At 42.5% G+C, this 16512-nt stretch overlaps 1 protein-coding gene across 6 annotated transcripts in view; it reads right to left on the bottom strand.

Annotated features, from left to right (window-relative positions):
• The window catches only part of ppp1r9ala (protein phosphatase 1 regulatory subunit 9A-like A), a 61051-nt gene that overhangs the window by 12346 nt on the left and 32193 nt on the right, over nt 1–16512 (bottom strand). For all 6 annotated transcript variants that reach the window (XM_035407629.1, XM_035407634.1, XM_035407630.1 and 3 more), the window contains exons 3-11: nt 11217–11349; nt 9628–9748; nt 9022–9126; nt 7540–7669; nt 5991–6146; nt 3001–3054; nt 2619–2848; nt 2329–2425; nt 1911–2055 (exon numbers count right to left, since the gene is read on the bottom strand). In XM_035407629.1, the coding sequence (XP_035263520.1) occupies nt 1911–2055; nt 2329–2425; nt 2619–2848; nt 3001–3054; nt 5991–6146; nt 7540–7669; nt 9022–9126; nt 9628–9748; nt 11217–11349 (1171 nt within the window). The remainder of the gene's footprint in view (nt 1–1910; nt 2056–2328; nt 2426–2618; nt 2849–3000; nt 3055–5990; nt 6147–7539; nt 7670–9021; nt 9127–9627; nt 9749–11216; nt 11350–16512) is intronic.

Below are 16512 nucleotides of genomic sequence, written 5' to 3' on the forward strand. Positions count from 1 at the left end.
ATCAACTTGAAAACACTCAGCATGCCGTCAAACATTAAATTCCTATGGAGATAGCACTGATGCCCGACTTGCCAGCAACGGTAAGCAAGGCTTAGCGCACAGCGCGAAATAATGCCAAGTTGAGTTCAAATAGTTTAAGCTGTAACGATGACCTCTCGTAGAGCGTACAATCGCATCCCAGCTTTGTATGAAGCAGGCAGATGTAAAATGGAAGAACATTTTGGGATAAACCCAGGATTTTTGGTTTCACAAAGCAAGTTCACAATTTGGCCTTACACCACAGACAACCTACTATATCACTGCTTATTACAGTTTTCCAAACCAACAGCTTTACTGGTTGGATGATGTCAAGTTTCAACAGCTGGCAGCACTCAATTCAGTATGTTGTCACCAACTTGGTGTTGAACGCAGCGTTTGATGCTTGTCATGTGAAAGCGGCTTAATTCTCCCATATGTGCATGAGACGCTCTCCTCCCACACAAATTTCAAAGGGTGATGCATAATCCATATGTCATAATGTTGGGCAATACATGGTAATAGTGTGTATAATATTTAAAAAGGAAATCAAACACCAAACAAACCTGCCAGAACATACTAACATGTCAAATAAACATACTTATCCTAACTATATAAATCTGGATCTTACAGTATATTAAAACCAATCACCTTGAAAAGTGTAAAAGGAAAGAAAAGACAAATGGTCCCATGTTCCAATGGAACCAGTACTAAGGCTTCTCCTACTCATCCTGTCCCATACATCACCAGTAATTCCCCCTAAGGTGGTGTATTTTAAAAAACGATTAGGAAACATTAGCACATTCCTGATACTGATCCACACCTTAAGGGTATTTATAAAGAGCCACCAAGACTGTTTTTTTTTTTTTTTTTTTTTTTTTTTTTTTTTTTTAAAGACAGCACCACCTAGACAGACCCCTGGTTTCTGGCTTGAGATACTGTCAGGGGCATAGAGAGAATTAATATTCCAAACAGGGGGAAACCTTGGGAATTTCCTTCGCCAGAAGGAAAGTGTTTTGATCAATTCTTTTTTTTACTTTAACCCTGAGTGGAATTAAAGATGATTTTGCTATCACACATTTTTTGTGAATTTCATTTGATTCTAGTATGGTTGAGAATGTCTTCCACTTAAGGTGCATCCATGCAAACGTTTTCTTTTACACTGCTTTCAAGGTTTGTTTTAATATACTGCTCATATTCAGATTTGTATGGTTATGATAAATGTTTAGAATGTTCTGGTAGGTTCATTTGGTGTTATATTTCATTTTTTAAATATTGCATACACTATTACCATGTATTGTCCAATATTATAGCTCATGCACCCAAGGAAGACTTAGGGTACAAGTTTTAAATTGACCTGTTTGAACAGCAACAAGGGTTCAGATGATGACCAATGAGATCGAAACATCAACCGCTTGCATGGTAAATTAAACACCATTATTTGGATTTTGGAGCATTAAGTGTTCATTATTCTTTACAAACCCAACGATCCAACATAAACAAATCAAAAGAGGTCTGTGGGCCTTTAGTATTGGACGCAAGTCCTGTATGTTCAATAACCCCGAATCAAAGTATGCTGCTGTGCATCTAGTACATCTATACATACTTCTAGATGGAACAGGCCAATGCATTAAAATCCCAGTCTAATAAGAAAGATCAGCTGACAAAGCAAGATTAATATCACAAAATGGTCTGAATTCACACTAAAATACACCTTGTTTTAAACCATCAAGGATACGTACAAAACTGATCAACAGATGACGGGTGTCTCTGCACCCTGCAATGCTGGGATAGAGATCACCTGCATCCACACATACATATACAGATGCAATCAGGGAGAAAACTTCTTGCCCTGTACTCCCAAGCAGACCTGAAAACAAAAGATTAACTTCTACCTGACAATAAGGATTCCCCCAACAGTGCATTCTTGGCCAACTCTGAGGAATCCTGGTTGCTCAATCTCCTCTCCACCACAGCGTCCAGTCCAGAGGGGGACCCCACAAGCTCTTCTGCAGTGGCTCCAGCCTCCAGCACTGCAATCTGTTGAATGCAGGTCGCTCGTGTTCAATCAACAGTACGTGAGTGTGACTCCTAACTCCCTGCCCACAATGATTCACTCTGACCCCTCATCCTGTACTTACAATGGTGAGGCATGAATCCTTACCGCTTACCCACTAAATTTCACTGTGACTCATCGCTTACCCACGATGCAATCATTACATCTCACCGCAATCACTACATCTTCTTTCCCGACAATACATCACTGACTCCTTATCAATTACCCATGATGCCTCGGCAGTACTCTGTTCTTACCCTCTCCAGCAGGCCCTCGATTCGCTCTTTGTACTGCCTTTCCTGCTCCTCCAGTGCTCGCTTCAATTCCTCCTCCCTCTTCACAAAGTCAATTTCCCTAAGAATAGAGAGAAAAGTTATATGCATAAATTTATATTTAAATGATGTAATTTTCATGTCAATAATGACAATTGTTCATTTTTTAGCTTTAACAGTCAGAGGAGCTCAGGGCAGCTGGGAAAAGAGTATAACCAATCAGAGGAAACACATCCCCGGACCCTCAGGAGGTCTGAGCTCAGATAAGGACTCACTTCTGCTGGTAGTCTTTCAGAAGCTTCTTGGCCTTGTTGTACTTCTTGTCCAGGGCGTCGTGCTGGCTCTGTGTTTCTGTCAGATGCTCGTTTAGCGTTTTGCACAGCGCCTGCGCCTCCAGCCAGTACGTCTCCAGCTTCTGAATCTGTTCCTGATTCTCCTCCAGGTTCTGCTGAATCTGGGCATGCCTGGATTCCCACAATGCTTTGCTTTCTTCCGATTCCCTCAGCTGCAAAAACATTGCAGTGGCCCATTACGCAATTACACAAAACACTGCTTGAAGCACTAATACTTCATACACTACCAGTGAAGGTATATAAAGTCCCTCTAACATTTTTTATCAAGGAAAACAGAGGCAAGAAATTTATTTAGATGACTTACCCTCTCCTTCATTTGAAGGAGCTCAGCGGAGGAAATGCTGTGCTTCAGTTGGAGCTATTGGGACAATGAGTAGGAAGAGTTATTGATAATCATCTTCCACCTCAGAAAAGTTGGGATGTACTCTACATGTCACATTTTATGACATTTTATATATAGCTACTTGCTAAAATACAACATGTAACAGGTTCTTTGTCAGTATTACACATTTAAAATAAGTTCATCAGAAAGGTGAGAGTATGGGTGACTTCAATCACCCTGCTATTGCCCTAATATTAATTGGGAATTGATGACAAGACAAGGAAAAAGTGAGGAAGAATTTTTAGATGTTATAAATGACCATTTTTGACACAGTATGTATGTCAGCTCACAAGACTCCAGAATTTTTTATTTTAGGTGTGCCAACTTTCACAAGATGCAAGCGGATTTAAGTAATATAGACTGGGTGCAAGTTCTTGATTGCAAGACTGTGAATGAAAAGTGGGACAGGTTTAAAGGGTTACTCCGTAATGCACATGTAAATGTTAATTTATTTCAAAGATAAGTAAAAGTAAGTTGAAAAAGCAGTCTCCCCAGTGGATGAATAAATCTATATGGATGAGTTTTAGAAAAAATAATAAACTTTATAAGATATAAAAATGCGACAGTACTGAAAGTAATTAGGATGGATATTGCAACATGTGAGCCAAGGTTAAAAAGAACAAAGCTAAGAGGCTCTTTGAAAGGCAAATCCTAAATCCTAAATGTTTCCTTCAATACAGCAGTAGAAAAATAAAAGTTAAGGAGGTTATGTGCAGTGACAATAAAAAAGAAGCATTGCTTTATAAGCAGAAGAATATGGCTGATTACTTTGTGTAGAGTTTTACCAGAGATGATGTTAATAAGAAGCCGGAAGGCATATTCAGTAATTTTAGCAGATACAGAATCTCTTAGCAGATGTTGAGATAGGGGATAAAGAAGTACTAGATAAATTACATAAACTAAAGACAAATAAGGCAGCAGGGCCTGATGGCATATACCCAAGGGTACTCAAAGAGTTAGGTGAGACCATCTTTATACATTGGAAAGTATTTTTAGACCGTCACTAGAAACAGGAGAAATCCTCGATGACTGAAAGCAAGCTAATACCAATTATAAGAAAGGGGACCATACTGATCCAGGAAACTACAGGTCTGTCAGTTTAACTTGCATCATATGTAAAACACTGGAATCTATCTAAAATTAGAATTACTCCTTGAAAATAACATCCTAAGGGAGAGCCAGCATGGTTTTTTCACAAAGGGAAGGTCATGACAAAGGCCTGATCTTCTGGAATTCTTTGAGTAAACTACCAAGTGTTTCGACTTTAGCAAGGCTTATGTTTTATATATTTCAAATTCAAGAAAGCATTTGATGAAGTACCACATGACAGAATCATAATCAAAATGAAGACAGTAGGAATTACATAAGGCATTTCACAGTTGATTTGGAACTGGCTACAGGGATGAACACAAAGTGTAGTAGGAGGGACCTTATCTGAGCAGGGTACTGTGGGAAGTGAAGTCCCACAAGGATCAGTGCTGGGACCACTGCTGTTCCTCATTTGCATAAATGACTTTGACCGGGACATTGAAAGTAAATAATTTTTAGATGATACAAAACTGGGAGGTTCAGTTAACAGTTTGGAATCTACTAAAAACATTCAAGAAGATTTGAACAGAATCCAGAAGTGAGCGGAAACCTGGCAGATGAAATTCTTATATACAGCAGCTAAATGTGAAGTTCTACATGTGGGAAATAAAAACATAAGGCAGGGATACGTTATAGGAGGAACAAAATTGGAATGTGCTCAGTTTGAAAAAGACTTGGGAGTAATAGTTCAGCTAAGCCTTTCAGGTTTGAGGCATTGTGCTGTAGCAATAAAAAGGCCATCAGGATGCTGGGATATATAGGCAAAAGTACTGAGGCAAATCCAAGAAAGTTATACTTGGTAAATGGACTGCATTTATATAGCGCTTTTATCCAAAGCGCTTTAGAATTGATGCCTCTCATTCACCAGAGCAATTAGGGGTTAGGTGTCTTGCTCAGGGACACTTCGACGCACCCAGGGCGGGGGATCGAACCGGCAACCCTCCGACTGCCAGACAACCGCTCTTACCTCCTGAGCTATGTCGCCCCATATACTTATCGAAACATACACTTCCATAACTCTGGAAAAGGTTCAAAGAAGGCCAACCAAATTGGTTCTAGGTATGAAAGAAAGTTATGAGAAAAGATTTAATCTCTTTAATGCTTAATCTCTTCTAATCTCAACTAAAAGGAGATTTAGGGGTGATTTGATTGAGGCTTTTAAATTCATAAAATGGATTAATAAAGTGAACTACAATAAATTCTTCTGGCTGAGTTCTGTTAGTAGAACAAGGGGAGCATAAATTAGTAAAAGGTAAATTCTGCACATGTGTTAGAAAGTATTTTTAAACACAGAGAATAGTCTGTGTGGAATAGCTTGCCAGGTCATGTAGTAGATACAGAAATTCTGGGGGTTTTCAAGACCAGCCTTGATACAGTGCAAGATACTATCTAGTTTGTAGGTAAACCAAGCACTAGGTACAATTTAGTGGCAAGACAATGGCAAGTATTGCTGGGCTGAATGGCCTGAATGACCAGATTTAATGTGATGTACAGTGATGAGGTGCCAGTATACTCAAAACTAAACAGAACCTTTGGAGCAAAACAACGTTTCGAACAAGAAACAAACAAGTGTTTTGACACAACCATTTTTTTGTGTATGGTAGGCTCCATACGTAATAGCCGCCTCTGGTAATGATGTACTGTATTCTGCGGAGGGACATAAAATGAAGAACATGAGGTTGTATTGAGTATACAGACAACGGTGTTTGGGGACATGTTCATCAGAGGTTCTTTTTCAAATAAGTTCTTTCATTGTTTCGAGTACACTGCTTACATTAAGACAATGGTGCACTTAAAGGAAATGGTCTGATCATTTGAAATACCTCTTTGAATTTGAATCGAAGGTGTGTGGAGTCCATATTGGATGGTAAAAACATGTCTTCGTCCTCGGGGAGATCCAGCACCTCCGCCGGTCTCCTGGAAAAGCTTGACCTCAGAACCTCCTCCTCCTCACCATCCTCATCCTCATAGCGTTCATCCTGAAACAGACACATTGAATGTGGAGGAGACAAAATGGACTCTGGGTGCACGTGAGGACACCTGCACACTGAGCCAAGTGCCAGAAAAGGCGCATTATTTCCATTATACCCAAATATTACTCAACACGCCCGCAGTGAAACAGCTGGGATTTTGCAGTCAAGTACAGCCTGCTTATCAAAGCCTTTGCAGGCCAGAACAGTGGCCTTGTAGAAATCAGGGACACTTTCCTTTTTTCCTTTGTTTGGCTTATCAGCAAACGACAATGGTCCAAATTCACCCCCACATTAAATTTGTCACCACACAACGGCAGTGAATGAAACATGGGCTTCATACAACAGACAAAACTACAGGCCGCTTGTTCAGAGACATTTCATTCCCCGGTGAAAAATTCACAGAAGTGCGTTCCCGTCTTTCTAAAGATTTGAAGATGTGCTTTGAGGCATCTGGTCCTTGGTACATACCTCGTCATGCAAAGGCTTTTAGGCTGGAAATACTTTTGATACGGAAACATTGTAAAACTGAAAGAAGTCAACATCATGGCTACTCATTTCTTGCAACATGCCATTACCTCCAAGAGCACAATAAATAACAGCTTGCTTAGCACCTGTTTGGAGTCATTTTGACTGAGCTGGACCTTAAAACTGGTAGAGAAAAGCTGATCTGGTATAGCCCAACCGCAGGCGACATGAAGTCCATACTGATAACAGGTACCCCTGCTGCTGACTGAGCCCTGGAGTGACTGTGCTGCACATACCCCACTCAGCTCAGGAGTGGCTGTGCTGCACATACCCTACTCAGCTCAGGAGTGGCTGTGCAGCACATATCCCACTCTGCTCAGGAGTGGCTGTGCTGCACATATCCCACTCAGCTTAGGAGTGGCTGCGCTGCACATACCCCACTCAGCTCAGGAGTGGCTGTGCGGCACATACCCCACTCTGCTCAGGAGTGGCTGTGCTGCACATACCCCACTCAGCTCAGGAGTGGCTATGCTGCACATACCCCACTCAGCTCAGGAGTGGCTGTGCTGCACATATCCCACTCAGCTCAGGAGTGGCTGTGCTGCACATACCCCACTCAGCTCAGGAGTGGCTGTGCAGCACATACCCCACTTAGCTCAGGAGTGGCTGTGCTGCACATAGCCCACTCAGCTCAGGAGTGGCTGTGCTGCACATACCCCACTCAGCTCAGGAGTGGCTGTGCTGCACATACCCCACTTAGCTCAGGAGTGGCTGTGCTGCACATACCCCACTCAGCTCAGGAGTGGCTGTGCGGCACATACCCCACTCAGCTCAGGAGTGGCTGTGCTGCACATACCCCACTCAGCTCAGGAGTGGCTGGACAGTCTGGTATACCCCTCAGCCCTCAGACCTCTGGTCAACTTTGGTCATTCACCTCTTCTGTAGAGTGGTCATACGGATCATCCAAGCGCTGCTGCTGTTGGCTCCTCTCCTGCTCCAGTGTTTCACTTATGAGACGAGCCACCTCACTTTGTGTCCCAGGCTTCTCCCGACCAATCAGGAAGCTGTGTGGGGGCAGACGGAGGGCCTAGCTAGGAGAAGCTGCCTTCTGAAACAAGCCCTATCCACACCTCAGAAAAACACTCTGACACACTGCAGTTCTCCCACAGCACTGAGATATTGACTCATGTCAAGTGCATGTGTGTGGACTTAATTTACCTATGGTAAACCATTAACAGACTGCTCTCTCTGAAAGGCAGCCTGAAGTGAAATGCAACCAGACACAAAAACAAGCCCTGCTTTCTAAAGTTGAAGTTTCAGATGTGCTTTACTCAATTCAGCTTTTTTTCAGAGGGACAACAAGCAATCTTCAAGAAATTAACCAACGTTAGCTATAATCTAATTCACATATGTAGTCCTGGGCAGGTAATGAGTAAATGGCTTTAACACTAGAAAGGCCGCGTTTTTTTACTACCTTCTACTGCCTTGATGCCCAGTGGCGTCAGGCTGATCCAGCATTACTACAGCATCAATTCCTGCACCCACAACGACCTAATTTCATAAAACTTATAAAAACCATACGTTGTAAAACAATTTGCTATAGGACACAAAAGTATCAATTTCAGCATTTTTATTTCTAAATTATAGCAGGTTTGTTAAATAGTCTAAGGGAAAACCTATCAAGGTGTATCACATGCACACCGAGTAAAGTGCTAAAATGTGCAAAACAAGGCAAAACACAAAATGAAAAAAGCAGATAAAAAAAAAAATTTTTAAAAATTGTACTTTGTATTTAAGTAATTGCTTCAGTAAATTAATTCAGCTCGCTTCACCCTTCCCCTGCTCCCACCATTTGGAGTGCACTTTTACACACACACTGTCTCTCTCCTCTTACTAATCAATTCCACAAGGAACTAACAACTTTGGTTGTTTGTGTGAGCAGGGACCACACACCAATTGACTGCATTTCACACAGGTATCTTCGGCCAAATTCGCAGTTTCAGTGAAAAACTGAGTATATTGAGGGTGTTATCTTCACGGAATTATAAACATTCATTTCTAGAACACCCTCAATTATTGATCCCCACACTGAAGTTAATCAAAGTAAATCATCTTCATTAAACGACTGCAATGAATTAATTTTGTGTGATTATATGTGCAAAATTAGTCGCAGTAGCGTTTAATCAAAGTGTCAGTCATTCAGTTGCTGAATTGCGTGCCGGTGTGGCCTTACTAGTGTTAATGTCCTTGTTTCTCATGACACAGATATTCATACTCCAGACCTTCTATTTGTTCTGTGAAAGACTGGATTTCCTCGCTGCCCACAACCCATAAATACAGGCAATATTGATGAGTTAGGCAGTTAGTTGATGACCATTCCACTTTTTAACAGCTAGGAAGAAGTACCAAAACTCACCAGACAGTGCCTTTGGTGTTCTTCAGGACAGTGGCGGCAAAAAGCTGCGTGACCCCCACCAGGCTGGTGGAGTCTACCTCCACTATCTGGTCATTCACTTGGATGCTAGGCAGGCGAGACAATGGATGCATATTAGAGAGACCTGCAGCATACCTCTGGAAGTTGCCACTGTGACTGAAAAATGCTCACCAGTACGGCAAAGACAGTATTTCTGTGTTTTTCAATACGCTATGAACCTGCATTGCTACATTGATATTATTCACGGACCAGGGAAAAGTACAACACTCGGCTGTGCTTAAGTTGGCAACCTGACAGAGAGCTCTACTTCACAAGGAGCTATTGCATATATTTTATTCTGCACTTGCCGAATGATATAAATACACCCAATTGTTTAGGAATGGCATTCTGAGATCTGTAGACCCCTATTGGTAAAGTCTGACAGCAGGCAAGATTCTGGGTCGCATCAAGGGAAACAGAGCAGGTACCTCTTCCTCATAGATCATCCTGTTTAAACACATTTTTGTTTGTTAGCTTTAAAAGCTCATGCTGTAAAACCAAAGGGGAGTATAGGCGGACACATCTGGAAAAAGATATTGCGCTCCTCACCGTCCATCTTTCTGGGCTGCTCCTCCCTCTGTTATGGTCTTGACGAATATTCCCAGCTTCTCCAGGCCCTGGTCAGCACCCACTCCCATCCCAATAATGCTGATGCCCAGGCCGTTGTCTCCTGCTTGTGAGGAAGAGGATGGCAGAGAATATGAAGATCAGGGTACTGTATAGTGTGAGGTATAGGAGGGCAGTTATTGTGAAAAGCAGGTGTGTGAAAATAAGAATGGGAGGGATTAGTGTGAGGTAGAGGTGTGCGGTGAATGTGAGGTACAGCAGTGTGGTTAGTGTGAGGTAGAGCAATGTGGTTAGTGTCAGGTAGAGGAATGTGGATAGTGTGAGGTAGAGGAGTGTGGTCAGTGGGAGGTAGAGGGGTGTGGTTAGTGTGAGGTAGAGCAGTGCTGTTAGTGTGGGGTAGAGCAGTGCAGTTAGTGTGAGGTAGAGGAATGTGGTTAGTGTGAGGTAGAGGAATGTGGATAGTGTGAGGTAGAGGAGTGTGGTCAGTGGGAGGTAGAGGGGTGTGGTTAGTGTGAGGTAGAGCAGTGCTGTTAGTGTGGGGTAGAGCAGTGCAGTTAGTGTGAGGTAGAGGAATGTGGTTAGTGTGAGGTAGAGGAGTGTGGTTAGTCTGAGGTGGAGCAGTGTGGTTAGTGTGAGGTAGAAAAGGGAGCTTAGTGTGAGGTAAAGCAGTGTGGTTAGTGTGAGGTAGACAAGGGAGTTTAGTGTGAGGTAGAGCAGTATGGTTAATGTGAGGTAGAGCAGTGTGGTTAGTGGGAGGTAGAGGAGCGTGGTTAGTGTGAGGTAGAGCAGTGTAGTTAGTGTGAGGTAGAGCAGTGTAGTTAGTGTGAGGTAGAGAAGTGGGGTTAGTGTGAGGTAGGGCAGTGTGGTTAGTGTGAGGTAGAGCAGTGTGGTTAGTGGGAGGTTGAGGAGCGTGGTTAGTGTGAGGTAGAGCAGTGCTGTTAGTGTGAGGTAGAGCAGTGCTGTTAGTGTGAGGTAGAGCAGTGTGGTTAGTGTGAGGTAGAGAAGTGGGATTAGTGTGAGGTAGAGGAGCATGAGTGAAAGTAAGGAAAGGGGAGTTACAGTGAAGAAGTGGGTTGTTTGAGCGATGTAATGGAGTGTGGTTGGAGTAAATATTATGGAGCAAGCTACTTTTTACCCTAGCACTAAGATTAAATATAGTTTAAAACTTTCAAAGACTATTTTTATTACTAAAACAGTACTAAAAACAAAATTCTGAAGACTCTGGGTCAGATGAAAATTGAAAGATGAAAAACTTTTTTCCAATTGAATACATTTACGTTTATATGGACACACAATTGTGGAAGCTCTTGACAATGAATATGAAGCACCAGTATTTGACCTATGGCCAGTTCAGACCTTAAGACTAGCCTATATATACCAATGACACTGCTTACTAATAAACTGATGCACTTATTTGAACTTTTAGTACAGCCTTTCATTAGATTTTGGCAACCTTCCATGACTTTCCATACCCAGTGAAATATTCCCACCCTCCAGAGCTTCTCAGGATGAAAATATTTGAAATGATTTCCATGGAATGTGGGAACCCTGTCTGCTGCAATGTTACCCACCCTTTTCAATCTCCACCGGAAACACGTCCATCTTCTCAACCCTCTTCTCCAGCTCATACTCGGCCGATGCTGCCACAGGGTCCACCTCATCATTGCGTCGATCATAATCCTCGTTTGAGTAGGTGCTGAAAACCTGCAGTGAATGGAGGACAATGACACCATTCCAAATTAATAGCAGACAGATATGAACCCTTTATGCCCACATTCACTCAACTATCCACATTTACCACTGGACTGAACCATATCAATCTGAGCCTATGTTCTCAAACTCGGTCCTAGTCAGTACCTCATGTGTATGCTGACTTTTGTTGCAGTCAATCTCTTGCTTAGGTTGTTGGAAACATTTAAATTATTTCTAACTTATTAACAGAATGTAGGTTCGACCCATTATCACTGAGCTCGAGTTCTGCTAATGGTTAGTTTTTGTGGCTAGGTGTCCACACTTTTAAAAATTAGGAGCCTATTGATTCATCTGTTTTTAATTTTATCAGTTCCTTTTACTGCTTTTTATGTAATTATATGCAATGCAGCACAATAAACACAATGTGAATAGGGGACTTATATTTTCATGGCATGCATAGCTATTCCTGATATGATATGTGACTGAAAATAAATAATCCTTTAAAACGTGTAAGAAAATTGAACAGCTTGTTAAAATTCTGAGAATGCAGTTGTGGTTGGAATGAAAACCAGCATACACAAGAGTTTGAAAACTACTGGCCTATGCGGCTATGTTCAGATTTGCCATGTTACAGGCAGCATTGCGGCATTAGGTAATATGAACTGAACAGCAGATATGGAGGGTTTTCCAGATGCAGAGAAAACAATTTGGTCTCACCCTGAGAAAAGTATCCAGGCCTGATATTGAATTACAGAATATGACATAATGCAGTTCACATCAAGTGCACATTATAGCAAGAATGGAAGAATGATTTTTTGGAATAAATAACTGCACATTCACTGGACCTACAAATATTAACAGGAAAGAGTTTGCCAATAATACCCTGCCCACAGTGATCCTGTGATTGCTAAACATTAACCAAGTAACGGGCAGCTAACAAGTTCATTTTGCCACACAGAGATCAGGCTGATTCATATTTTACATGTTTTTTCATTTATTCAAAGTGAAAGAAGCTATTGTATGATGTTCTGTGGAGTGGGGAGGGCTCTGGGTCCCAAAGGTTTACAGCAAAACAAACCTGCCGGTGCAGGTGCCACCGTCCGACTGCTTGGTGACATTGGTAAAACAGCACCGTTACAAGATAGTGAGATTTTATTAAGGTTTAAACTATCTGCCAATTACCCATCATTTTATCTGCCTGCCAAAGGGAATCTGAACCACAATCAACTCTGGGTCAGCTCAAGTTTAAGGATGAAGAGTGATTCCCTTGTTCAGAAGAGAGATGCGTGGCATAGCTTTAAGTAGGCCAAGTGGAAAAGTAGGCCATAGCTGTGGGAACACACAAGCGCTATGCATTGGAGACCACTACATAGAGGTGACAGGTTCTGCCTCTTGCTCCAGAAATAAGATGAAGGCAAACGTGATTAAACCAAGCGCCATGTCCTGCAGTGTGCACACGGAGCTACTTTTAGGGGGGCTTTTAGGTTCCAGGTGCAGTCGTTCATTCAAGGGTCTCCCTTGTCTGAATCAGCAAGATATTGAAAGAGTCACCGGGGGGCATAAAATGCGCCTCCCTTGATTGCCCATCTCAGTGTGCTGTTCTGTAGTACTGGCCTATGGTCATTTGGAAACGCATTATTAAGAGCTTTTTGAAGCTGCACACTGCTTTGGGACAAGCTAGAGCCATGGCCTAAATTGCTCTCTCCAGCTCTGATATTTATAGAGGCCCCTCTGTACAAAAAGAAAGCTCTGAAGCAGAATTAAATGAATTGTGAAAAGGGTTGTTCTGGGAAAAGTCAGATTCGTTTAGATTTAGAAGACAGGACTCAAAGATGGGCAGATGTCACAGCTGAGATTATAAACCCTATAGTCACCTTTGTTATCCTCTGCTTGAATTCAGTGGTGGTGGTTGGGGGGGAGGTCGTGTATGACATCACAATAACAGCAATTTCTCCTTATATGGCATGAGCTGTGATCTCATGCATTCCACACAGTTTGCAGCTTGCCTGCTTGTACCTCTGCATGTGCAAGACTATTCTATGTTTCCCATAGATATTTTAATTTTACTGGGCGGTGGTGCGGAGGCAGGGCAGAATAAGAGTTGGGAGTTGGGGGGTGTCGGCAATCAGTGGGCGTTGCTAACAGAAATAATCCACAAAATACAAAAATCTTTTTGGCGGGGGCAAATCTATTTGGTTGAGCTGTGCAAATAAAGTCAATGTATGGGAATCACTGCTATACCAAAATAGAAAGTCACAGCAATGGAGGGATCCATTCTGACACCTGTATCTACCCCCCGTACCCTCGCTTTCTCACTCTACACAGTCTTCCTTAAAGAACTTCACAGCTGGCTAAGACCTCTGCCAGAGAAATGCATAGAACTGGCCTATTCATTCTCAGGACACAGAGTGCATACAAATGCCACAGTCCTCTGCTGTGACTCTGCATTCTGGCTGTCTTACCAGGGCTCATTTCATCCCCCTCATCAGCTTGAATTTCCAAAGAGCTCCCCAGATGTACAAATGTTTTCTTTGTTTTTATTTATTAAAACCTCAGTTTTAGCCATTGTTTGTTGTCTGTGGAGTTTGTTGTCTGTGGAATCGGTGAGTGAACTACAGGATTCATTTGGAATCTCTAGTAGAGAAAGAGGGGTGATGTAATACAGTAAACATTTCCGCTAGACAGCTGAGTTTGAGTTCTGGATCCTGGAGCATGTCAGGACTTGAGCAACCAGGCAGGGCTCCACAGACAATGAAACCTGGGGCGATGCCTACAGATATCAGGTTAGTCACAGACATGAAAAGACAGGGTAATGACTTCCGATCTCAGGTCAGTCACAGACACTAAAACCTTGGGTGATGCCCACTGATCTCAGGTCAGTCACAGAAAGGAAAAGACTGGGTAATGACCACTGATCTCAGATCAGTCACTGCCTCTGAAACCTGGGGTCAGAGGGACCAGTAGTGAGCACATCTAAAGGTGAAATCCCTTTACACATAAACACATCACACCGCTGAAATGGATTCCCTCCACCCCACACACAGAAATAAAAAACCAGCCTTTGACCTGCAGCCTCATTTGAGCTCAGGACGTCCTAACCACAGGCCTGAATCTCTGTCACCGTTTCAGTCTTATAGCCCTTTGCACTGTTCAGCCATTTATTTCAGACACAGACACTGTTACAAATAACTCACCATTAATAGTGAGGCAGGACACTCTGACACGGAGATAAACCAATCCTAACCAGACATGCAGATGCACTGTGTTATTAAGAACATATGGAGAAGAACATACACTTTTGAGTAACATTAGCATACAAACTGAGCACAGATCTGAAAATACTCTGATTCGTACACGCTGCAGCATGTAGCCTATGTTCAGCAGTGCTCTTCAAAAGGGCCTGTTTCCAATCACGGACTTCCTGCTATAGCACCACGCGTCATCACTGGTCAAGTATAGTTTAAACATTAAAAAGGAACAGATATGGAAGTCCCCATAATAACATGGGTTTAATAATATGGATTTGATTTCTGGTAGCCGGGTTATTTGAAAGTGCAAATGTTTTTGTGTTGCCGCATGTGTGAGCAGTTTGGGAGCTGGAGCAGCCCCCCAAAGCCAAAAGCTGGGCCTCTCCTCACACTTTTTTTGTTTGACTTTCCTGTTGCCATGGAATAATCCAGAAATTACAAACAATGTTCTTTTCTTTGCTGAAACTCTATAGTCATGCCAGGGTCTTCTGCAAAATGGAGGCACAAAAACCAACCTGTTTATTAGTGTCTAGGAAGCATCGTGCAGGTCAGACATCTGGGATTTTGAACACCCTGGGTCTCTGTGCCGAGATCCCCAACAAGACTGGATGGGCGATGTCACTGACTCACCTCCGAAAGAGAGCATTTAACAGTGAGCGTCAGGCCTATTACATGAATACAAAAAGGAGTTTAATTTTTGAATACCCAATGTCAAAAAATAATCTCTTCTCATAGTGGAGTAATTACAGGCTTCAGTTTTTTTTGTTGTTTTTCTTTTTTTTACTGGGAAGCGGGAACTAGTGTGGGCGAAGAAACTGCAGCGGCATGTACTTTTCCATGTTCTCCAAGGCCAGGGAGACCTCCTAACGGAACGAATGAGCTCCATGCCCAGGTCCATGCCCGGGTCCATGCCCAGCTCTCCCCACTGTGGAGGGCAGCCGGCCATGCAGGCTTTACCCCCACCTTCCCCTCCCCCACCGCCAAAACGAGCCAACTGCAGGAAATTAGTCAGCAGCTTCAAGGGAAGTTGACTGGAGTGCTTTGGACCAGAACCGTTAAATGTAATACGAGCAGGCCCACAAAGAAGAGTGCTGCAGGAGTGGGCCTGGAGCCTGAGGCCCAGAGCCTAGCATGGGTCACACAGTAAGCATGAAAGAAAGCTAGGCTAGCTAGGAGCTAGGACTAGGGCCATCAACTGGCATGAAACTGAGTTTGCATTTTCTAAATTTGATATGAATTTGAATGTATTCAAATAATGTAACTTACATAAATATGTATATCGTTGGGTGCAATATGTATAATCTAGGCCTAAGCTTTAATGTCCACAAGGGTGTAGCATAACACAATAGGACAATGACAACATTGTTCAAAATGCTTTAGTCACACATTACGCAGTAGTAGGTCTACACTGTATTAAGTACCATTCATAGAATTGTTCAATTTCTTCAAATAACGAAACTGACCAACAGTTTCAACAAATGAACCCAGCCAATAAATCACATTTTGTCTCAACGATATAAGTCACGATGACTCAGAATTAAAGCACAAACCAGGATGGCACAATAGCCCATAAATGCATTGTTGCTGGTATTGCAGCCATGATGACATAAAAAATAAATGCATTGAGATAACAAGAGCAGAACGCAGCAACCGACTCTGTTAACCTACACTCTATTAAAGCAACAATTATCTACTCCAGTTCTGTGCCATATCACATAAAAGAAAGACTGCAACAGCTAGCAACAGAAGGGCTAGGCTGCTCCTTTTCCCTGGCTAAGATTATATTTTATTGCCTTGTTGGCAAATGCGGAAGTTGACAGGAGCCTTGTCCCAACAGCTCCGAAGTTCATTGATAAACATGTTGGCGCTGGGTTGCACAAACCATGCAAAAAATGGTGTGGAGGATAAGCAAACATGCTTCACCACC

This window comes from Anguilla anguilla, chromosome 3, assembly GCF_013347855.1.
Source record: "Anguilla anguilla isolate fAngAng1 chromosome 3, fAngAng1.pri, whole genome shotgun sequence".
Taxonomy (NCBI): Eukaryota; Metazoa; Chordata; class Actinopteri; order Anguilliformes; family Anguillidae; genus Anguilla; species Anguilla anguilla.